At 49.3% G+C, this 24,514-nt stretch overlaps 1 protein-coding gene and 1 long non-coding RNA gene across 3 annotated transcripts in view; both read right to left on the reverse strand.

Moving 5' to 3' along the window:
* Positions 1-24,514, reverse strand: part of ACLY (ATP citrate lyase) — a 45,283-nt gene that overhangs the window by 3,231 nt on the left and 17,538 nt on the right. Inside the window, exons 14-25 of one of the 2 annotated variants that reach the window (XM_086687310.1) lie at positions 23,525-23,554; positions 20,798-20,939; positions 20,332-20,500; positions 18,121-18,225; positions 16,914-17,110; positions 12,407-12,488; positions 10,911-11,021; positions 6,028-6,155; positions 5,298-5,391; positions 2,718-2,872; positions 1,307-1,457; positions 964-1,107 (exon numbers count right to left, since the gene is read on the reverse strand). In XM_086687310.1, coding sequence (XP_086543436.1) covers positions 964-1,107; positions 1,307-1,457; positions 2,718-2,872; positions 5,298-5,391; positions 6,028-6,155; positions 10,911-11,021; positions 12,407-12,488; positions 16,914-17,110; positions 18,121-18,225; positions 20,332-20,500; positions 20,798-20,939; positions 23,525-23,554 — 1,508 coding nt within the window. The remainder of the gene's footprint in view (positions 1-963; positions 1,108-1,306; positions 1,458-2,717; positions 2,873-5,297; positions 5,392-6,027; positions 6,156-10,910; positions 11,022-12,406; positions 12,489-16,913; positions 17,111-18,120; positions 18,226-20,331; positions 20,501-20,797; positions 20,940-23,524; positions 23,555-24,514) is intronic. The other variant, XM_086687311.1, reaches the window with a different exon arrangement.
* LOC147574364 (uncharacterized) lies at positions 3,753-5,291 on the reverse strand. The gene is made up of 2 exons (XR_015244167.1): positions 4,362-5,291; positions 3,753-4,118 (listed from the first exon to the last, which is right to left on the reverse strand). It is a non-coding gene; the product is annotated as an uncharacterized LOC147574364 (long non-coding RNA).

Genomic DNA, 24,514 nt, shown 5'->3' on the forward strand with positions numbered 1-24,514 from the left:
CCGCACTGACAGTGCAGAGCCTGCTTCAGATTCTCGCTCTCTCTCTCTCTCTGCTCCTCCCACATACTCTCTCAAAATAAATAAATAAACTTAAAAAAAAAAAAAAAAAAAGACATGTTTGTGCTCCTGCCACCAATGGACACAAATGTTTATATTTTATCCAGGAGGTGTGTTTTAGGGACCTGATCCATGTGTCTTGATTCCATGCAGCACAGATTATGACCCTGCTGTAGGGCTTAAGGTTTCTAAAGTCCTCTTGAATCTCACTTGAGCCTCAAAACAAACTGTAGGTTCGCCCTTTTATGTTACAGACAAGGAACTGAGACCTGGAGATGTTAACTGAGTTCAACAACAGGCCTCGGTTTAAGCAGCAGGGGGCTCGGGGCTCACCTACTCTCCAACCAAAAGTCTTAGGTTCTAGCCACGAACCATGCCGCCCAAGAGTTCAGTGGCCCCGGCGTCCTCCAGCTGTAACAAAGTTCTACAGAGTTCTTAGTTTTTAGACTGGCAAGCACTTGTTGACGTGGGGCAGCAAAGCACCCCTGAAATCTCAAGAAAAGCTCTGCATCTGCACCATCTGCTAAGAGACCCACACTAAACCATAATCGGTCAGTGGGGCAGGGAAGTGGTTCAGATGCCAGGCAACTCCCAACACCCAGTTCCCAAGCAGATAGCACTGCTCCAGTCCACGGCACAGGGCCTCTTTCAGACAGAACATCACACTTATACTGCCACGCTCAGGCTTCTACGTTCCTTCCTTTCTGGAGTCCATACTGACGTGGTTCTAATGGAAAGCTGTTTAAAGGCATTCTGCATTATAACGGAAAAACAGCTGCCTGATCTTTGACATCTGTCAACACAGCCAAAGCTTTGCACATTGAGAGTCAAGGGCCTGGGTGTTCCCCACTAAAATAATGCCTCCACCTGCATGCAGGTCAGTCCTTAAGGAGAGCCACGACTTACCGATTTCACTCGGTGACCAATGCCCATAATCAGCTTTCCTTCCTTCTTCATCTTGTTCACAAACTCCATGGGGATAATGCCGCTGTCAAAGGCTTTGCTGAACATCTTGGCGGCTGCATCCAGGGCACCCCCAAACCGGTCCCCCTGTAGGACAAGCAAGCCCACATGCCCTGAGCTGGAAGAGACTCCCTCAGCTTCGCAGACCAATCCAGCATGCCCTGAACCACCCCAGCACAGGGTTTGACACTCTGAGGCTCCTTCTAGGACCCCGTGACAGCCAAGTGCGTGTCAGCATAACCATGTGTCCCCTACGGATCTCACCTCCCGGGAGGCCAGTACTCACAATAGTGAGCAGCCCCGAGGTGAGGCTGGAAACCAGGTCCTTCCCAGCCCGAGCACAGATGATGGTGTTGTGAGCCCCAGACACGGCTGGCCCGTGATCCGCCGTCACCATCAGGCACATCTCAATGAACTGGCAGGCATACTTGGGCAACCTAGAGGGGGAGGAAAGGGGCACTAAGATGAGGGTTGGAACAGAGGCGAGCTGCTGAACAGGAGCTACGCTGGCCCACAAAGCCAAGCACCTGCTGGCTCCCATGTCTACTACTATATCAAGCAACTCTAGAGGCAAAAACCTCCAATTCTTGAGCAGCTCCTAACTCACTGATAGCAAATACTGCTTTTAATACAGAGTTAGCCACTGGGGGTTGACAATCTCTTCTTTAGACAATGGCTTCCAGCATGAGTCGTTGCAACAGAATTTAACCTGTACTTGTGACTTCCTTCTACGTGCCATATGGAGAAGTGAGACTCCTGTCCCTTTCCCAGTGTAGTAAGCCCCAGGTCTCCTGCAGTGTTCAACCTCTCAACTGATGATTAGGAATGAAGTCTGGGGGCGCCTAGGTGGCTCAGTTGGTTAAGTGTCCGACTTTGGCTCAAGTCATGATCTTACAATTCGTGGGTTCGAGCCCCACGTCGGGCTCTGCACTGACGGCTCAGAGCCTGAAGCCTGCTTTCTGTGTCTCTGTCTCTGCCCCTCCCCCCCCATGAAGAAACACTTAAAAATTAAAAAAAAAAAAAAAATGAAGTCTGGAGATATAGGGATGCAAGAACAGACAGGGAAATCTGCAGAGGTGTTACAACACCATGAACTTCTCCCAGGAAGGGCCCAAAACTGGGCCAAGAACTATCTCTGCAGCTGAGGGCATGACACAAACCAAGACATTGGGCAGAGCCCAAGGCCACCCCAAGCCAGGGCTCTGTGAATTAAGTATTATTCACTGGCCCCCTTGCCCAGCTGTCAGTCCCAGGGGAGGGCTATGTTTGGGAGTTGCAGAGAAACCAATTTATTCAAACACTCAGGCTGATAAGAGAGACAACCTAATATATAAGGTACTTCATGCCTATTTAGCAACTCTATCAGGCCTGCACTCTGAGCTACCAGACCCATCCAGACCTCTCTCAAGAGGCCTACATTTACTCTTATTTCTTTAAGAGCGCCAAGGACAGGGGCTGATCCAAGATCCCTGATGAGGTCACTGCTTTCTACTTAGTTGAGACTGGCCTTTCTGTCCTTGGAAGACCCAGGAACAGCCAGTATCTCTTCTGGCCTTGCAACTGATCTGTGGCCATAAAGATTAGTTCTGGACGTATTCCCCAAGGCTACCCAGCCCCCACTCCCTTTTCAGGGGAAAATCCTTAACTCTGAGTCAAAGATGGCAGTGTCCAGCCATCTTCTGACCTCCATGCCTCACCTTCTCTGGAACCAGAGGAGGCCAAGGACCCCGCCAATGCCCATCTCTTCCTTGAAGACCTCGGTGATGGGCATGCCCGCGTAGATGAGCTCCTGTCCTCGCTCGTCACAGATGCTGGTCATGAATGAGGCAGGTTTGCGGATCAAGCCCAGCTCCTGAGCAAAGATGGGGGCAGGGGGAAGCAGCACGAAATGACCACAGAGATTCTTCCAGGACTGCCTCACTGTCTGCACTGCCAGAACCAAAGTGTTCCAGGTACCGACGCTCAAACTCCTCCCAAGAAAGAAGCACAAAAACCCTTTCGTTGTATCATTTCAGTCGTAGAAAATAGGAGTGCCATGCGCGATTTCCACCCACAGGTTCATTTTCGCCTCACAAAGATGTCCCAGCAGAAGCCAACCCAAACTCACCCGGCTTAGAAATGCAAGAATGAATCTGAAGGGAAATTTTTCTAGCACTCCAGGTTCAATTGCCAAGCCCCCACCAAAACGTAATGAGCAGGGGGCTGTGCAAATAGGGGATTCCCTCAAGATGTCCTTCACCCAGGGGAAGGGACTGAGCTGAACTTCCAGCTTCCAGAGTTGGGGTACAATGGGGACATTGTTGCCAACTCTGCATAAGCCCATTTCTCCAATTATCCCTGATCAATTTTCATTGTAAAATGCCTTTCTGCCTTAGTGTTTGTCAGTTTAAGGGCCATCTGTCTGGCCTTTCTCCACTTTTATCTATATATAGACACATGGAGAATACATAAAGTGTTTTTGTGTACACAGGTTTTCATAATCGTGATATACTATCTCATAATACTCCCATTTACTCAATGAATTTGAGCTCCATAAATGTAGGCACATACATAGGTCTGGTTCATTCCTTTTAACTGCTGTATGATATCCTATCCTATGGCAAAACCACAAGTTAGCCGTTCTTCCGCTGATAACCATCAGGTGGAAAAATCTTGAACACATTTGTGTGAATGTGCGAGCACTTCCCTGAAATAGCTTTCTAGACAGGAATTACGCCATCAGCTGTGAGCACTTCTTTTCTTTTCTTTTCTCTTTTCTTTTTTTAGTAATCTCTACACCCAACCCGGGGCTTGAACTCACAAGCATCAGATCAAGAGCCGCACACTCCACCAACAGATACAGCCAGGCACCCCAGGTGCCAGCGCTCTGAAATCTGCTATTACCCAATGGCCTTTCAGAAAGGGTGGTGCCAAGTTCCACACCCACCTTCAAGGAACAGACGCACAAAGTTCCTCACACCCATACAAACACAACATGTTATCAAAGAACTGTTTTCTTTGTTGACCTCAAAAGGGGAAAACTGGTATCACGGCTTTTACTTTGGCACCTTCTTACAATGAGTGAGACTGAGCATTTTTTCAAGTTGAAAGGCCATTTCCTACCCATTTTTGTAGTGGTCTTTTATTTTTTTTTTTTTTTTAATTTTTCAACGTTTTTATTTATTTTTGGGACAGAGAGAGACAGAGCATGAACGGGGGAGGGGCAGAGAGAGAGGGAGACACAGAATCGGAAACAGGCTCCAGGCTCCGAGCCATCAGCCCAGAGCCCCACGCGGGGCTCGAACTCACGGACCGCGAGATCGTGACCTGGCTGAAGTCGGACGCTTAACCGACTGCGCCACCCAGGCGCCCCTGTAGTGGTCTTTTAAAAACTGGCTTCAGGGGCACTTGGGTGGCTAAGTTGGTTAAGCATCTGAACATCAGCTCAGGTCACGATCTCCATTTGTGAGTTCGAGCCCCACATTGGGCTTGCTGCTGTCAGCACAGGGCCTGCTTTGGATCTTCTGCTCCCTTCTGTCCCTCCCCGCTCTTGCTCCTGCTCTCTTTCAAAAATAAATAAAACATTGGGGTGCCTGGGTGGCTCAGTTGGTTAAGCGTCCAACTTCGGCTCAGGTCATGATCTCACAGTTTGTGAGTTCGAGCCCCGCGTCGGGCTCTGTGCTGACAGCTCAAAGCCTGGAGCCTGCTTCGGATTCTGTGTCTCCCTCTCTCTCTGCCCCTCCCCACTCATGGTCTGTCTCTCTGTCTTAAAAATAAATAAAACATTTTTTAAAAATAAATAAATAAAACATTAAAAATAAATAAACAAATAAAAACTGATCTGACCTCAGAGAGTTCTCGTGTACTTCGAACATTAGCTCTTCATCTCTGCCGCTTAGACAAGCAGGCAGAGTAGACACTCTACTTCACCCGGAAACCCCTCAGCAAGTGCAAACAACTCTAGGGAGCGTTGTCTGTCCTCAGCCCCCATTTCCAACCAGGCCACAAGGCTGTGGGACATACATGCTGCCCTTCGCCCTCTTGGGCCCTGTATCTGTTTTACCCGTTGGTCAGAAGGGGCCAGCTCACAAGCTCCAGCACACAAGGAGGGGCTGGAATCAAAGAATACTCGCTGTGGGTTTTTTCTAATCTATGCCCTTGGAGTAGAGCTGCCATCGGGGGCATGGTTTGGAGGCCAGAGCAGTGATTACAGGGTTGCCCCCAGCTAGTAGGGCAGGGCCTGGTTTCCAGGGACTGTAGCCAAATCAACAGGAAACCCACCCTTCAGCATCACCTACCCTGGCCCAGGAGTAGTCCATTGGCACCGTTGGAGGCGGCACCTCCTGAGCAGGTACGATGACTCCTCTGGCCACAAGATCTTCGTACACAGACCTGAGAGGCGGGGGAAGGGAAGGAGAGAAGACATCCGTGTGCATTTTATGCTTCTGGGCTCTTCTAAGCCATCCTCGGAACGTTGCTCCATCTAACCCCAAAACTCCAGGTTTCCTAGCTTTGTAGCCCCTCCTGGCAATGCCCTACACCAGGTGGATTCCTAAATGAAAACAGGTTCTGGCCGAGACTCTCCCTCACCCCCCCACCCAACCCCATGGGGCTTTATAGAAAGCTGAATCTGGAGGCCAAGGAAGGACAGAGGGGAGGAAGGAGAAGACACAATGGGTAGCCATTGTTTATCAATCAATTAGGGCTGACACCTTCTAAATGTTTCTATGCTCATCTCTTATTTAAGGGACAACCAAGTAGGTAGGCTCAGAAAGTGAACATGTTTTAATAGCAGTCTGAATGGCCTGTAACTGCTGTGCCTACAAACAAAACCGAAAAGAGGATAAAGATTTCAGACTACCTCAACAGTTACACTCCACACCTAACACCTCTAACACTCCAGCACGCTGACACACTGTGTCACCTCTGTGTCACAGCAGCTGCTATCCTCGGGGGGGGGGGGGGAGGGGGAAGGGGGTGTTCCGGAAAGGGAACCGGAGGCTGGTGTCCTCCCCACGGTCCACTCACTGGATGATTTCTCCCAGTTCATCGAAGCTTGGGGGCACAAACACCCCTGCCTCCTTCAAAGCCTGGTTCTTGGCTACTGCAGTTTCAGAAGCCTGGTTGGCACAAGCTCCGGCATGGCCAAACTGTACCTGGAAGGCAACGGGGAGCAGCTTTTACCCAGTTTGTGAATCCCTCCGGGGAAAGGCCACAAAGGCTCCGGAATGTCGGTACCGATTACAGGCCGGACCCTGTTAAACACTCTATAGTGAATCGCCTCATTCAAGCCTCACACAGGCTCACTCAACAGGGACGCCAAATAACGCTCAATTTACAGAAGAGGAAACTGAGGCACCAAGAAGTTCAGGAGCTTACTGAGGGTCACACCGCTGGTGTGTATGGGAGCCAGAACATAAAGCCTGGCGGCCCAACTCCACAAACACCTGCACTCAGCTCCCCCTGCCCCCCTGGCAGCGGTTGAGGGGGAGGATGGAGAACGGCTGGTAGTTGTGAACCACTGTGAGAAGTGAAGGCGCAGGCTGGCAACCACAGGTTGAGCTGATCTTCACAAACAGGATCTGACTGTCCTGCACATACTTTGTATAAAATAAGTCCAATAAAAAAAAAAAAAAAATTCTCACGTAAAAGTACAAATTCCTAGCTTCTTTTTTTTTTTTTTAAAGTTAATTTTTTTTTTTTTTACATTTATTTATTTTTGGGACAGAGAGAGACAGAGCATGAACGGGGGAGGGGCAGAGAGAGAGGGAGACACAGAATCCGAAGCAGGATCCAGGCTCTGAGCCATCAGCCCAGAGCCCGACCCGGGGCTCGAACTCACGGACCGCGAGATCGTGACCTGAGCCGAAGTCGGACGCTTAACCGACTGAGCACCCAGGCGCCCCCTAGCTTCTTTTTAAAAAGTCACATTGTGGAGGGGCACCTGGGTGGCTCAGTCAGTTAAGCATCCGGCTTCAGCTCAGGTCATGATCTCACGGTTCATGAGTTCAAGCCCCGTGTTGGGCTCTGTGCCAGCTTGGAGCTTGGAGCCTGCTTCAGATTCTGTGTCTCCCTCTCTCTCTGCCCCTCCCCTGCTAGAGCTCTGTCTCTCTCTCAAAAATAAACAAACATTTTAAAAGTCAGATTGTGGGGCGCCTAGCTGGCTTAATCCATGGACCATGCCACTCTTGATCTTGGGGTCATGAGTTCAAGGCCCATGATGGGGGCAGAGTACTTAAAAAATAAAATGGTTTTAAAAAATAAAAATAAATAAATAAAAAGTCAGATCGTGCACCACCAGGTCTATATTCCCACAGGGCAACAATCACCTGGAGCCGATAAGCAACGCCCCCTTCTGCCTGGGCGCACAGTGAAGTAAACTCTAAGCCCAAGGGCACAGGGGGTGACTGGCTACGGGAAGGGAGCAACAGGGAAGAGAAAACCAACGCGAAGAGCTAAGTAATTGTGTCTTTGACCACGCGATGGGGAAAATGAGGTAACGACATGAGATGTACTACAAAGCCCCAGTCAGGGTGGGGTGAGGCAGGTAATCATAAAAATACTTAATCTGTTTGAATAACTACATCCACTCACTCTTCTATGTGCTTTACTCGCTTCATCTTTCGGTAGCTACGGCTACTTCCAATAAGAAAAGAAATAAAAGTGGTAAATAAAAGAGGTAAAGTAACCTGCCCAAGGCCACACAGGTAGGATACGGTAGCATCTGAAGTCAGGCAATATGGCCTCTCCCAGTGCTCTTACCCGCTAGGCATAACAAAAGGGGCCTTAAGTGTTGAAAATCAGGTCTGAACTACAGCTCTGGTTAGCAACACCCAACCCAAAAACTTATGCTTTAAATTGCAGGCTCCCAATGCATTCTTTATAGGACTGAACCTGCATGGTGGAAGGGGTGGGAAGGAAAAGAGATTCTATATGCAAACAAACAGAAAATGCTGAGTTCAAGGAAGTTCAATAGGTTTAATTCTGAGATTCCTCAAAGCTAAAATCAAAGTTTTAAAAAGGGAGATTACACTACATATTCATAATTTATAGAAGCTCCCCTTTCTGGTTGTTTTTTGTTTTGAGGACCACTGCTACTGGACCGGTGTTCTATGGAACACAGTTCTGAAAAGTGCCACCTCGCCAATACCCCTGGTCTCTACTCCCGTTGCCCAGTTCTGAATTCTGTCTTCCTGAGGAGCAGACTCTGCTTGCCAACATGTGGAGATTTTGTTGTATACCTATCTTACCTCCTCTACAGGGCAGAAAGTTCTGCAAGGTCATGTGGCCTGTTTAAGAAATCAAAAATCACTCATTAGCTGGGTAGTCACTGTACTATACTCCATTTGTATACGCCTGAAATTTTGTAATGTTTTAAAAAATTAATTGAGGGATGCCTGGATGGCTTAGTCCATTAAGCATCTGACTCTTGGTTTCGGCTCAGGTCACAATCTCACAATTTGTGAGTTCAAGCCCCACAGAGGGCCCTGCACTGGCAGTGCAGAGCCTGCTTGGGCATTCTCTCTCTGCACCTCCCCAGCTTTTACTCACATGTGCTCTCTCTCTCTTAAAATTAACTTTTAAAAAATTAATGGAAAGGGGCGCCTGGGTGGCTCAGTCGGTTAAGCGTCCGACTTTCGCTTAGGTCATGATCTTGCGGTTTGTGAGTTCGAGCCCCACGTCAGGCTCTGTGCTGACAGCTCAGAGCCTGGAGCCTGCTTCGGATTCCGCGTCTCCCTCTCTCTCTGCCCCTCCCCTGCTCATGCTGTCTCTCTCTGTCTCAAAAATAAATAAAAACAATAAAAAAAAATTAATGGAAAAACAAAAATAAAACACCTTGAGGACCTGTCCTATCCCTGGGGTGATGAGCAGTGCCCAGCCAGAAACAGAAGAGTTAGGTCCTTGACCTCTTGGGGGTGTCCTCAGCATAGTAGGGGTTGGGTGGTGAAGGGCTGGTAATGGAGAGCTGGTTAAGAGAAACAATGCAGGGGGAGGGAGGAATTATTTTTGGCTGCTGAGGTGGAGAGGAAAACAGTCCAGAAGGATCATGAAGAGCTTCATGGAATAGGTGAATTAAAGAATGGAAACAAGTATCTGCTAAAACCTGTATGTGCCAGACCTTTCCAATTACTTTCTTTTATTTTTTATTATTTATTTATTTTTAAACGTTTTTTATTTATTTTCAGGACAGAGAGAGACAGAGCATGAACGGGGGAGGGGCAGAGAGAGAGGGAGACACAGAATTGGAAACAGGCTCCAGGCTCCGAGCCATCAGCCCAGAGCCTGACGCGGGGCTCGAACTCACGGACCGCGAGATTGTGACCTGGCTGAAGTCGGACGCTTAACCGACTGCGCCACCCAGGCGCCCCTCCAATTACTTTCTTTAAAAAAAAATTTTTTTCTTTTACATTTTATTTATTTTTGAGAGAGAGAGAGAGAGAGAGAGAGAGAACAAGTGGGGGAGGGACAGAGAGAAGGAGACACAGAATCTGAAGCAGGCTCCAGGCTCTGAGCTGTCAGCACAGAGCCCGATGCGGGGCTTGAACCCATGAACCGTGAGATCACGACCTGAGCCGAAGTCAGTTGCTTAACCGACTGAGCCACCCAGGCGCCCCTCAATTACTTTCTTATGTAAGCCACACAACAACCCAGAATCAGCCCCATTTTACACCTCAAGAAACTGAGGCACGGAGAGGCCAAATGACCTGCCCTGGTCACACAGATCCACCTAGAGCTGATTCTAGCCTGTGAGAGTAGAGGTCACGTCTGAAAGACAGGCATGATTCTATGACCTACCCCTTTCCTCTTATTTACTTGGGAAGAAAAAAAAAAAAAAAAAACTCGCACCGTTAATACTTGATGTAACATATTCTTTCTATGCCAACACATCAAGATCTACCTCATTCTTCTCCTGCCTGCCCGGGTTTCTATCACATGGCTGGCGCCAGGATGACATACCCTCTCCTGGCCAGCAGCATTCAGGCCGTTCCGCTTTCTGCCCTTACAACATTGCGAGTATCCTTGCACACATGCGGAAATATTTTTGCATGCAGACCCCAATGGTAAATCTGCAGGAACGGAACCGCTGGTTTGAAGGAGAGGAGCATTTTGCAACTACACAAATACTGCCCCTGTGACGTGGGTATGGAATATCAGAGGGGAAGGCAGGCATTCCAGGGAGAAAGAACAGGGTGACAGGCTTACTGGCAGGAAGGGTGGAGGGCTTCAGCGTAGGGATTATCACTGTTGCAGGAAGCCTTCTGGCCAACTGTTATCTTCATCTGCACACAGCACTTATGGCCTCACACTCAGAGCCTGCCCAACTATTGATCACTCATCAAGGACAAGTGTTTGTTTCCTCGGTTTTGTCATCACTGGATGGACCATCTTCACGACAGAGGGTCCTGTGAGCTGGAGTACTGGGGCCGCAGCCTGGCTTGCCACACTCAGCAGGAGCCAGGCGACCCGGGAGCATTTCTATTGGATGCCGGTGACGAGCTGCACTCACTTTATGCCTCCGGGCACTTTCACGTACAGCCTCTCCCCACGCCCTGCCCCAGCAATGCGTCTGGGGTGTGTGCTCTCCCTCCTCTGTGTCCCTTTCGCTCAGCAAACTCCTTCGCAGTGCAAGCGTTACCTTCCCTGTGAAGCCATCTCAACTCCTCCAGACAGAAGTGTGCCCCACGCCAAGCAGGGACTCAGAGCCTTGTTCTGGCCTTAATCTGTTGACGACTGCCTCCCCCAACTGGATTTAACCTCCTAGAGAGCAGGACCCTGACCAGACCTTGCAGTAACCAAGCAAGTAAATATGTTCATTGCAGGAACCAGCTGCTTAATGAGAGGACCACACGGTTCACCTCGAATGCCCCTCTTCGGGCTTCCTGTCCAGGAGTGACCTGTCCCGGCCGTACCTCAGAGGAGAACATGGTGGCACAGGTCCCAATGCACCAGCAGACCACGGGCTTGGTGATGCGGCCCTCCTTGATGCCCCGGCAGATCTTATATTCCTCAGTGCCCCCGATCTGCCAAGGAACAAAAAAAAGCCCATTAGTTAGTGGAACCCATCCAGAGTTGCTGTGGGCAGCACCGCAGCAGGAAAATCTGTTCCAAATCAGGCAGGGCTCAGAGGCACCAAGAGTCCTAACTGACAACTTGGCTAGAAAATGAAGAGACACTGGCTTTGGTCAAATAACAGCCTGGAAAATTGAGATGGGATGCAAGGAAGAGTTGTGAAAGGGCAGTGGGTACCCTCTGAAGTCCCTGATCTAACCAGAATCTAATCCGATTGGATCTGACCTGCTCAGAGGCACAGGCAAGGACAGAGGTCCTAGGACTCTCTCAAACTAAAAAAGTACACTTCTGGGACACCTGAGTGGCTCAGTCGGTTCAGCATCCGACTCAGGTGGTTCAGGTCATGATCTCACAGTTCAGGAGTTCGAGCCCCATGTCGACTCTGTACTGACAGCTCAGAGCCTACAGCCTGCTTTAGATTGTCTCCCTCTCCCGCACCCCCCCACCATGGTGCTCCATCTCTCTCTCTCTCTCTCTCTCATTCAAAAATAAACATAAAAAAGCAAACAAAAAAAAGTACACTTCTTACTCCAGCTATGCACTTCCCAAGAGACCAAGGCCAGCCAAAAGTTTCTTCTTTTTGTTTTTATTTATTTAAAAAAAATTTTTTTTATGTTTATTTTTGAGAAAGAGAGAGAGGCTGGAGGAGGAGTAGAGTGAGGGAGACAGAGGATCTGAAGCAGGCTCTGCATTGACAGCACAGAGCCTGATGCGGGGCTCGAACCCACAAACCCACAAACCCACAAACCGTGAGATCATGACCTGAGTCGGATCATGAGACACGAGTCCGACGCCCAACCGACTGAGCCACCCAGGCCCCCCCTACTGGCACTAAAATGTCTTGTGACACCAAGAAGCAAGAACTTTTTCAGTGTTGACAGTGACAACCTCTAAGCCCCAGAGTGTAGGCAGGGAGCGGAATTACCAGGGACCGTCATTTTACGTTATATATAACCAGGGGCGCCTGGGTGGCTCAGTCAGTTAAGCATCTGACTCTTGGTTTCGGCTCAGTTAGTGATCTCACAGTCATGAGTTTGGGCCACACATCAAGTTGTGCTCACAGCATGGAGCCTGCTTCAGATCTTCTCTCTCTCTCTCTCTCTGTCCCTCCCCTGCGTGCACATGTACTCTCTCTCTCAGATATAAATAAATGTTAAAAAAAAATTAAAATCAATCAAACAAACAAAAAACAGGGGCTCAGGTCATGATCCCAGGGTCATGGGACTGAACTCCATGTTGGGCTCCATGCTGAACGTGGAGCCTGCTTAGGTATCTCTTTCCCTCTGCCCCTCTCCCCCGATCACGACCACTCTCTCTAAAGAAACCCAAAACTCACCTCTCCAAGAACCACAATCATTTTGACACCTGGCGTGTCCTGGTAACGTAGCACGTGATCCATGAATGTTGAGCCAGGGTACCTGGTGACAGCAGAGAGAACACACAGGGTCAGGAGGCTCGGGGAGGTGTGTGTACATGTGTGGGAAGCATGCTGGTACCAGGAATGCTCTGAGGTTCTTTGTGAGTGTGGGTGTCCGGTGAAGGCCCACAGATGCCTCAAGAATAATGGCGGGGGTGGGGAGGGTGGTAAGTAAATGAGGCACAAGGGAAGAGAAGCGGGGAGGGGAGGTTCGCTTGGCAGTAAGAGATGATTGGAGAGCACATGTTTGGGGGTTTTAAAATATGGCTGCAGGGCGCCTGGGTGGCTCAGTCAGTTGAGCGTCCGACTCTTGATTTCAGCTCAGGTCATGATCCCAGGGTCATGGGATCGAGCCCCACGTCAGGATCCAAGCTAAGCGTGAAGACTGCTTCAGATTCTCTTTCTTTCCCTCTCCCTCTCTGCTCCTCCCTCCTGCTCTCATGTTCTCTCTAAAATAATAACTAAACAAAATATGGCGGCAAATTCTTTTAAGAAGGTAGAACCTCATGCTTCTCTTGAATACGGGTCAGACTTAATGATTAGCTTCTAATAAACAAAATGTGGCAGAAGCGATTCTAGGACAGTGACTTCCATGGCACGGTTATAAAGACTAGCTTGTCTGGCACTCTGTCTTGAACTGCTCACTCTGGGGGATGCTGGCCATTATGTCCTGAGGACATTAAGCAGCCTGTGGAGAAGCTCACAGAGAAGAACCACCTTGCCAGCCTTGTGGATGAGCGACGTCCACCTCGGGCCCGCCGTCAGCATCGCTGACACCTCACACGTCACTGCAACCCACCCCTCCCCCAAGCCAGAAATGCCCACTTGAGCTGCCCTGAATCCTGACCCACGGAAACTATAAGGACAAATGTGGGGTTTTCTTGTTGTTTCAAAACTTTATTCTAGAGAGAGAGAGGGGCTTGATCCCATGACCCTGGAATCATGACCTGAGCTGAGACCAAGAGTCGGACACTCGACTAACTGAGCCTCCCAGGTGTCCCACGAGTGTTTTACTATAGTTTGAAGTCACTTGGTTTGCATGACTTTCTTCGAACACAGTAATAGATAATACAGTGTGCCACCTGATGTCCCAGGATAGGCAGGCTATTGCTAGGTCTATATATAGGTCCATATACATAGTTGACCCTTGAGCAATGTGGGCGTTAGGAACGCTAACCCTCCACCACATGCAGTTGAAAATCAAATTATAACTTCTGACTCCCCAAAAACTTAACTACTAATAGCCTATTCTTTTTTTTTTTTAATATTTATTTTTGAGAGAGAGACAGAGAGCGAGCAGGGGAGGGGCAGAAAGAGAGGGAGACACAGAATCTGAAGCAGGCTCCAGGCTCTGAGCTGTCAGCTCAGAGCCCAACACCAGGCCCGAACCCATGAACTATGAGATCATGACCTGAGCCAAAGTCAGATGCTTAACTGACTGAACCACCCAGGAGCCCCCTAATAGCCTGTTCTTAAAGATTTTTTTTTTAAGTTTCTTTATTTAAGAGAGGCAGAGACAGCATGAGTAAGGGAGGGACAGAGAAAGAGACAGGGAGAGAGAGGGAGAGAGAGAGAGAGACAGAGAGAGAGAGAGAGAGAGAGAGAGAGAGAGAGAATCTCAAGCAGCCTCCGCACTGTCAGCACAGGGCCCAATGCAGGGCTCGAACTCACCAAACTGTGAGTCATGACCTGAGCTGAAACTGAGAGTCAGGCGTTTAACCGACCAAGCCCTCCAGGCACCTCCCTAATAGCCTATTCTTAACCAGAAGCCTTACGGATAACAAAAACAGTCAATTAACACACATCTTGTATGTTTATGCATTATATACTGTATTCTTACACTAAAGTAAGCTAGAGAAAAGAGAATGTTATTAACAAAACCATGAGAAAATACATGTGGAGTGCTGTACTATATTTTCAAAAATCTGCATATTATAAGTGGACCCGTGCAGTTCAAACCCATGTTGTTCGAGGGTCACCTGTATTTTTTTTTCTCCTGTCTTAGGAGTTTACAAAAGGATTGTTTAAGGCAAAGGATGCTTCTCTACAGATCTTCAAGAGCATTTTAAATCCCAAGAGGACAGTGAAACTGCCCAGACTTATTTGAGCCAGAGCCCGTTGTCAGGGAGCACCAGCGACGAGGGTCCCACAGGCCATAGCCCCCAAGACTTGGGCAAGAGACCTTCCTCACTCGGGAAGTCCATCTGACATGACAGGGGAGAGCCAGGAGATGAACAAGGTAACAGGCTCTCCCAACAGCGTCTGGTTGAGGCAAACAGCAGCAGCAGTAATAATGAATAGCAATGGCTGGGGCACTTGGGTGGCTCAGGTGGTTACGTGTCTGACTCTGTATCTTGGCTCAGATCATGATCTCACAGGTTCATTGAGTTTGAGCCCCGAGTCGGGTTCTGCATTGACAGCGTGAAGCCTGCTTGGGATTCTCTGTCTCCCTCTCTCTCTGTCCCTCCCTCACTCATACTCTCTCAAAAATAAAATAAACATTAAAAAAAAAAAAAAAAAAAAGCAACGGCTAACGCATGTTATGGTATTAAGTACTAGGCATTACTCCAAAATAGTACCCTATTGATGACCCTACTAATTACTATTACTGTTCCCACCGGCAAATACAATGAGTATGCTATTTGTGAAATAAGAAATATCTACTGGGTCTCTGGCCCCAGTTCTTGATGCAGAGCTCCTAAAACCCTTGTAATCTTCTGAGTGACAGGGGTGCTACAGAGAGCTCCTGAGTCTGTTGGAATTTCCCGGGTGACAGGAGTGTCTTGTTCTCACAAGGCAACTTGGTGGATGCCTGCATAGTTCCTGGATGGGGGCTGGTCTCTAGAAGACCTTGAAGTCATGGGGCGCCTGGGTGGCTTAGTCGCTTAAGCGTCTAATTTTGGCTCAGGTCATGATCTCATGGTTCGTGGGTTTGAGCCCCGCATCAGGCTCCATGCTGACAGCTTAGAGCCTGCAGCCTGCTTCAGATTCTCTCTCTCCCTCTCTCTCTCTCTGCTCCTTGCCCATTCTATCTCTCTCTCAAAAATGAATAAACATTAAAAAAATTTTTTTAGAAGACCAAGACATGATCAGAGTCCTGGAATTTTCAGCCCTACTCACCACTCTATGGGGAAGGGAGAAGGGCTAGAGATTGAATTAATAATCACAATCATACCTACATGATGAAGTCTCCATAAAAATCCCTAAAGAAAGGGGTTTGAGGGGCGCCTGGGTGGCGCAGTCGGTTAAGCGTCCGACTTCAGCCAGGTCACGATCTCGCGGTCCGGGAGTTCGAGCCCCGCGTCAGGCTCTGGGCTGATGGCTCAGAGCCTGGAGCCTGTTTCCGATTCTGTGTCTCCCTCTCTCTCTGCCCCTCCCCCGTTCATGCTCTGTCTCTCTCTGTCCCAAAAATAAATAAACGTTGAAAAAAAAAATTAAAGGAAAAAAAAAAAAAAAGAAAGGGGTTTGGAAAGCTTGTGGGTTGGGGAATACACCAAGGTGCTGGGAGGGTGGCATGCCCAGAAAGGACATAGAAGCTCCATGTACTGCCCCCTATAATTTGCCCTATGCATTTCTTTTATCTGATTGTTCCTGGGTTCTACAATCCATTCTAGCAAATTACCAACCCAAGAAGTGGGGCGCAGGGACCCCCAGTGTATAGCCGGTTGCTCAGGAGTACCGGAAGCCCAGACTCATGATTGGCATCTGAAGTGGGGGCAGTCTTGTGGGACTGGGCCCTTCACCTGTGGGATCTGGTGCTGACTCCAAGTAGATACTGTCAAAACTGAAATGAACTGTAGAACACCCAGCTGGTATCTGCAGAGAACTGGAGAACTGCTTGGTATGGGGGAAAAAAATCCCAACATTTGGTAGCCAGAAGTGTGAGTGTGGTCATGGTAGACAGTAAAGAAACAGTTCTTCCTTTCAGTATTACCAACTACAGTTAACACCTGCTGAGTACTTGCTAAGTGCCAGGCTACCTTCTAGAAACACCTCACTAAATCCTCCCAACGACTCCATGAGGTGGGTGCTATTGTTTTACCCACGTGATCTGTAAGGATGCTAGAGCTCCAGGGAAGGTAAGGGACCTGTCCAGAACGCCTCCCTGGTAAACAGAGCAACTGGGACTCGAACCCCATGGTCTGATTTCAGAATTGGTCCTGCCAACCCCTGCACTCTGCTGCCTCCCTATGGCCACAACACAGAGACAGCGTACAGAATTACCCCCAAAGCCCAAATACCTTTGAAAAACACCTTTTCCTGTTTTCTTCTGATATTATGCCCATGTCAGACCTGAGACAGGGTAGAGATGGCCCGTTTTATGGACTTAACTCAGTGGTAGCAAGCAGAGATTGGAGGATCCCGCTCCCCTCTCCCAGCCTGCCCCTCCCAAGTGTAAGAGGCCCGCCTTGGCCCAGCTGATCACCTGTCCCCGCCAATGGCCACACCCTCATAGACGCCATCAGTGGTCCGAGAGATGATATTGTTGAGCTCGTTGGACATGCCCCCAGAACGTGAGACGTAGGCCACACTGCCAGGGCGGTACAGCTTGGAGGCCAGGATGTTGTCCAGCATCCCACCTGTATTCCCAATCTTAAAGCACCCAGGCTTGATGCCTCCAACCTGCAAGGGCAGAAACAGCAGTCAGGGAGGAAAGGTAAGCTCCCCACAGAGCTCAGGAGAATCCCAAAGCCCAATACTACCTGCTCAACCCCCTCCGGTCAGGACGGGGAGAAAATGTTCCAAGAGAGTTAACACCTACACACTGAGTTTCTGGCTTAAGAATCTCATCTCTCCCGCGAGCGACATTATGCGGGAAAAAAAGAGAACCTTACTTGTAAAACACGGCTCACTACTACTGCACGTTCAGATATGTATACTCAGGGTTAAGTCACCTTGGCTCTAAAAGGGTGACAGCACCCATTAAAGTGTGAAACACAGGTGTATGCCTCTGCTCAAAATCACCCTTGCCTCTGAGATGAAAGGCCCCTTGCTTAACTAAAAGATCTTAGCTTCGGACAAAATTTTAACTCAACCACTAAGTAAAAACAACAACAAAATAGTCACAGAGCAGTTTCTTTCTATGTTGAAGACCTTTGGGCAAATAAAACCCCTAGGTAGATTTTCCTTTGGTTTACAATTAAAGTAATAAAGATTATGCTATGGTTGTATGGAGGTGGACAGAGAAAATCTCCCAGTTAGCCCCTTAAAACTATAAAAGTGACATGGCCTGCAGAGAGTGGATATGGCCCGTTAAAGTAGATATGCACTTTCAATAGGTACTCTCTGAATCTTTTCAACCTAACAGGGAAACAGAAGAGTCAACAACTTAGTTTTCTGTGGGCCCAGAACTTTATAAGATAGCCTTGAACTTAAAAGGCTTGGGGCAACTGGGTGGCTTAGTCAGTTAAGTATCTGACTTCGGCTCAGGTCATGGTCTCACAGTTCCTGAGTTCGAGCCCCGAGTCGGGCTCTGTGCTGACAGCTGGGAGCCTGGAGCCTGCTTCAGATTCCGGGTCTCCCTCTCTCCCTGCTCCTCCCCCACGCACACGCTGTCTCTCTCTCAAAAATAAATGAACATTAAAAAAAAAAGAAAGAAAAAAAGAAAAGGGTTCCTGGAAAAGGACACTCACAGTGGCAGGTCCAATGATGGTCACTCCCTTCTGGTCTGCCTTCTTGATCAGCTTCCTTGTGAGGGCCTCAGGGATGCCTTCAGCTATGATGGCAATGGTCCGGATCTAAAGAACAGTTCCTTCATGTTAACTCTGTGCCTCAGAAGAAGCAATGAGGCAGCAACCTATACAGGACCAACCTTCCATGCCCCCTTCCAGGCTCTAAGAACAAAGTAATGTTAACAGTATGCACCCCTTCCTCCCATAGACCTCTGTTCCTAGCCTCATCACTCCAATCTTCTTCCAAAAGGAGAGGCGAGGGGCATAGATACCCGAAACCAATCTCCATTGGTTAACACCACAGTAATTCAGTAACCCGAGCAGGAACAAATGTTTCTGAAAACCCATAACCATCAAAGTGGCTACATTCTCTCCCATCCAAAAACCCTCAAGACTCAGACCCACCTGTCCCCCCCCACCTGTCCTGATGCCTGCTCATAAAGCAAGTATCTACGGCTTTCTCCGCTGTACCCTCTGAGTCTCCGACTCTATGTCCCAGAGCCAGCACGGGACACGAACTGCTTCCACACACAGACCAGAGACTGGGCTGGGGGAGAAAGCCAGAATGGGTAGGGGTGGGGGGGTGGGGAGGAGGGTTGGGCAGGAAAGATCAGGAACCATCTCTATCTGGCTCTCAGGGCCAGCAAACTTTTTCTGGCTTTGTCGGTCATATGGTCTCTGCAGTAACTACTAAACTTTGCCTGTGTAGCATGAAGGCACTCATGGACAACATGTATATGAATGAATATGGCTGTGTTCCAATAAAAGTTTATTTATAAAAACAGAGAGCTAAGTTTGACCCTTAGGCTATAGTCTGTTAACCTTTAATCAAGAATAAAAAAACTCATTTTCAGCAGGTGTGTTTTTGTTTTTGTTTCACTGAGATGGGAACAAAAGTTTACATTCTCCAATCACAAGCTGAACTAGGCCAGTCTGGGATCAGACAATAATTTTGAACAGAAGAATCAATATCTTAATCTATAAAGGCTCGTACAGAGGGACCTGGGTGGCTCAGTAAGTTGAACATCTGACTTTGGCAGGTCACCATCTCACAGTTCGTGAGTTCAAGCCCTGCGTCGGGCTCTGTGCTGACAGCTCAGAACTTGGAGTCTGCTTCAGATTCTGTGTCTCCCTCTCTCTCTGCCCCTCCCCGCTTGTGCTCTGTCTCTCTCTCTCAAAAATAAATGCTAAAAAAATGTCAAAAAAAATATAAAGGCTAGTACAAATCAGTAACAAAAATGACAAATACCTCAACAGAAAAAAAAGGGAGAGCAACTCGTAAAATATAAATGGTCAATAAATGTTTTTGAAAGTTCATCTTAGTTAATGATCAAAGATACACAAGTTAAGTAGAATGCCTATCACTCGTCAAATATGTGTTTTTATAACGCAAACATTCAAGTGTTGGCCAGGACACAGGGAAGCAGGCATTCTTGGACTAGTGATGGAGATTATGTCCATACAATTTTTCCGGAGGGCACCTGGGCAGGATGGATCAAACAAAGGCTTTCAAATCTGTACATTCTGATGCAGCAGTCTGACTGGTTTAGACATTTGTGCTGGGGAAATAATTAAGGATATATGCAAATGTTCATCTAAGATGCTCACCATAAGACCTGAAAAAGCAAAACCGATGTTGCCAATAAATATTTATTGATGTAGAAAAAGTAACTGAAAACAATGGATTACAAAATAGTTACATGCAGTATTATTCCACCTGTTCAAATCCAGAAAAAGGTACCGATAAGGATACACTCAAACGTTGGCAACCGTGTTTCTGAGAAATAGGACTTACTTAACTGAAGCATTTATGTTCTTCTTTTTATTTAACAGGATTTAAGTTTTCTTTGTGATAAATATGTAATGACTTCATAAGAAATTGCTTTTGATTCTATTCTTAGAGCCAGTCCTAGCAGCACAGGGAGGTTCTGGCAGAGGTAGATGATCCTGAACGGACTCTTTGTTAGCCCAGGTAAGCAGCCCTGTCTGGCTTGCCCGCCCTCAGTTACCACCCTACCTCCCTAACCCTACCTTCCGAAGATCAAGTGTATCCAACCACTTTCGATCGCCAGTCAGTCCCGAGTGCCAAGCCCTTTAGCCCAGGTGGCGGTGCTGGCTGACACCACTCAAGGGCTTTCCCTGCTTCCCCACCCCCAGGACCCAGTGATCTACCTGTGAGTAGTTCATGGTCTCGATGGTACTGTCATAGGCTGAGCGGAGAGAGGCAAAGTTGATCAGCACGTCTACTTCTGGGTGCTTCTTCATGGCATCAGCCATGTTCTTGAAGACAGGGATCAGGATCTCCTTGTGACCCCAGTAAAACTTCTGCTTGTGGTCCCCGCTGTGAGAGAGAAGGAGGAGGGGTCAGGACAGCCCCAAACTGTCGGGGCTGGGGAGGGCGGAGCCAAGGGAGGAGCTTCATCTAGAAGGTGGAAAGACAGGGCCTCTGCCCTCAAAGAGTTCCAAACTCTGGGGAAAAGATCCCCCAGGAATATGGATCGCCCCAGTCTGGGATGGCAGGTGCTTCCCCAGCCAAGCGGATAATCTTGCTGGCTCCCCCCAGCTCTTAGTGAGGGGGATGAGATGAGGAAATCCCACTTGGCAGCCATCTCTAGTTTCCCGCCCTGGTGGGACTCACGTGAAAGGGTACACCATGGCGGCCACGGAGGGCTCATCTCGGGAGCAGACGTAGTCAAAGTCCAGCATGCCCTGTACAGCCCGGGTCTGCATGCCCCACACGATGGCCTTTGTGTGGCGGCTGAAGAGGGTGGCACTCTTTCCTGGTGGGCAAAGACACAGCGAGTGCACCCAGAACACACACCCCCGGGGGGCCCTCAGGGGCTGCCACACCCCTCCATGCCCAGTCCAGGGAGGGGGGCTCATCACCACCGCAGAGCAACGTCAAGAGGATGGGGTTCTGAGAACTTGGGGAAGAGGTGCCTTGTTTTTTCTGGAAAGAGGGGGCAGAGAGAGCAAAGAGAGCTAAGAGGACCTGCCTGGCTGGTAAAGAGCTAGCAATGAACACAGAAAGGACTCCCATGCAGAGAACAGGTCCACAGGCAGAGAATCCCTACAGGACCTGCTCACCTTCACAGGAAAAGAATATAATCAGCATTTTGCTTATATGCCAACAAAGGCTTGATAAATTATTTTTAAAGTCACCAAGAAAAAACTAAGCTCTCCTAATTCTAGTACCTGCAGGATTTTAAACAACCCAACAATCACCACCTCTAAAGCTGGACATAAATCAGCTTGGGTCAGGATCCGAATCCTCATGATTCTAGGTCAGTGTAGGTCCAAAGTAGAGGCTGGCCATGGCCTTACTATTTCTACCTGAGGTTCTGGCCTAAGCACACTGGCTCTCAGCACCTCCCCACATTCTCTGTGCTGTTCCTCCTGCCCTCCTCCCTCTGGCCCTTTCCTGATCAGAACAATGCTCTGGCTGGTCCCACAGGGCAGAAAGGAGAGGCAAAAGAAGGGGGGGGGGCGGGGGGGGGGGGGAAAGGGCTCAGAAATGCTTCCATGCCTTGAAGGGAAACGCTCCTTCACCACCCTGCAGGCAGGTGACCGGACTCTCCCTTCTCTGCAAGTCCTGCTGGAGGAAAGTAGCCCCCCAGGGAGGTTCTCAGCTCCCCCAGGGAAATCAATGCACTGAGCTCCGTGGCCATCTGGTATTAATTAACCTAGTGTACTAGTCTAGTGTGGGCTTTGCTAATCAGGCTCAAGATGTGATTTAATAAATTTAAGATCGCTCTCCCAAGGCATGTGGGGTTCTCATCCCTACACAGGCTTGCTTCTTCCCTTCCAGCTGTAAGCTTCCCATAGCACAAGGCTCCTGCTGTTCCAAATATGTGGGACTTACTGTCACCAGACCCATCTGGATTCTCACAAGACACGGGATCACAGAACAAAGGAAGCCACCTAATCCGGTACCCTCACTTCCCAGTCCCAGGAACCGGAAGCTTGGAGATGCCAAGTGACAGAGATCCTGTCATCTAGCATCAGAGCCAGATTATATACTAATTTAAGGTGCAGCTCAATTGTGCAAAGGAGGAGGGGAGATACAAACCAGGGTGGCCCGGCCCCTCCCCACCCTCGCAGGAGGGGGGCCCAGACGGACCCAAGTCAGAGTGCCAGCAAGCACATATACACACATCTGTCTACCCAAAAGACTACAGAAAGGGGACAAAGCCTGGAATCTCTACAGGCCCAACTGTACCTCCAGCGTGAAAGGCGCAGAATTAGAGCACAGAGAAGGCTGTCATCCTCAGCTAACCAGCAGCAAGGGCCTCAGAGAACCCCTGCTGCAGGCCTAACACCCCCACCAGACGCCCCTGCTGGCTGCACTATTTGTCCTCCTCTCCCTCCGAAGTCTAGCTCAGGAACTAACAATAAGATAAGCCCACCCCTTGGGTGGAAGAGCTCTCAGAACTGGAGTAGACCCCTGTTCTCTCGGCACAGTGCTTGGGTCATTCAGGTAATAAAGGATCTCGCCAGAGACAGGAACCAGAGGGATTAAAGGCAGATGGTCAGAGGTTTGCATTCCTGGCCTTTCCAGGGGGATACCTGACCCTAGCCTAGGTGCCCCTTCCCCTCCCCTTAGCAAGGTATCAAAGGTCATCATCAGAAAAATTTTCCCCCTCCCCTGGAGCAAAATCTCTCATAGCTGTGGAAGTCAAAAAGTCAAGCAGAAGCAGAAGCCCTGACACTTTGAAGCAATGAATCCATTCACTTTAGGCAACAGGTGAATGTGTCTTTGCGTGAACGTGTGAGTGAGCACTGAAAATGTCCCTCGTAAGCAATGACCTCATTCACCAGACCAAACCCAAATCCCCTCCACAGATTTACTGCACATCCATCCAGGCTTCTACATCTCCCCTTGTCCAGCCTGTCTTCCCCCAAAACCCAGAGAAATCTAAACCCATGGCTGGCACTGAGAGCTCAGGGATGCAGCGGGCAGGGGTGAGGCTTGGCAGGAAAAGAGACCATGAGACCCAGATGGGAATCGGGAGAGCTGAGGCTGCCCTCCGTGCGCCTGTGCTGCCACCACCCTCCACCCCACTTCAGTGTCCATGGCTCCCTCCTTCCCAGGACTCCCCTCCTTCCTCAGCAGGCGCCACCCCTACTCTCCAAGGCGTTGGGCCCAGCTGTTGCTCCTGCGCTCCACGCCATGTCCTGTCCTGAGTGTAGAGCCAGAGACAGCCGGCCAGGAGAGTGCTGAGTGGGGGTGGGAGTGACTAAGCAGGGGTGGGAAGGGGAGGGAGAGCAAGGACTAGGACTTGGGGGGGAAACAAAGCACACAGTTAAGACTATAACCCACTAACAAAGCCACACACAGAGCTGGAGCGGGGCAGGGGCATCCTACCTTGCAGGGATCTTGGACTTGGGACTGAATCTGTCAAAGAAAATGACCAAGGCAACTGAGTCACCTGCTGGTAGCTGGAGGCTTTAGAGGGAGAGGGTGGGAAAAGGGAAGGATCCCAAGGACAAGCCTCATAGGGCTGACGCCCTCACCAAGTCTTGTCTATTCCACAATAGACAGGAGTGAAGCCGACCGAAGAGGAGAGAGTGCTGATCAGCACAGCAGAAGCAAGAGAGAGCAAAGGGCCAAAGGGGCAGAGAGGGGGCAGGAGGAGCTAGAAGGCTTGGAAGGTGTGCTGAACACCAGAGCCCCCAGGCCTGGTGGAGGGATAGCTGGCCCCATCACACCCTTATAATACCAATCCCGTTTTGTCCCCATGAAGCCCAGTAAGAGGATCAGGTTATCGTAGGGTTGGACTTGTCATTCTGTGGACAAAGCTGCTGGTTTGGGGACTGCGGGGAAACAGTGTACAATCTTGAGTGCCTGGAGCCAGTGTAACTATTTCCCAAAATGCCTCAAGTGCAGACTTCCTGTACCAGGAAGGGGCTGCATTAATTAACACTGGCTTTAAGAGCTGGGTGGTGGCAGGGGTCGCATCTGATAACCAGAGGATGGACAGACACAGAAGGCAAACTGCGGATGGGCTGGTAAATGACGTGTGCTCTTACGGTGAGCTCACAGGAAGGGGGGTCTTTGTAGGAGCCCCAAGTGGTTGGGCGGGCAGGAACCACTGTGAGGGCCCTTGCTCTGCTGGACCAGCTCTAGGCTCCTGCTCTCTACTTAGAAGTGGAGTCTGGGAGGGGCGCCTGGGTGGCTTAGTCAGTTAAATGACCAACTTCGGCTCAGGTCATGATCTCCCGGTTAATGAGTTTGAGCCCTGAGTCAGGTTCTGTGCTGACAGCTCAGAGCCTGGAGCCTGCCTTGGATTCTGTGTCTCCCTCTCTCTCTCTCTTCCCCTACCCCACTCATGTTCTGTCTCTCTCTCTCTCTCAA

This window comes from Puma concolor, chromosome E1, assembly GCF_028749965.1.
Source record: "Puma concolor isolate L17-30 chromosome E1, mPumCon1.1.hap2, whole genome shotgun sequence".
NCBI classification, from domain to species: domain Eukaryota; kingdom Metazoa; phylum Chordata; class Mammalia; order Carnivora; family Felidae; genus Puma; species Puma concolor.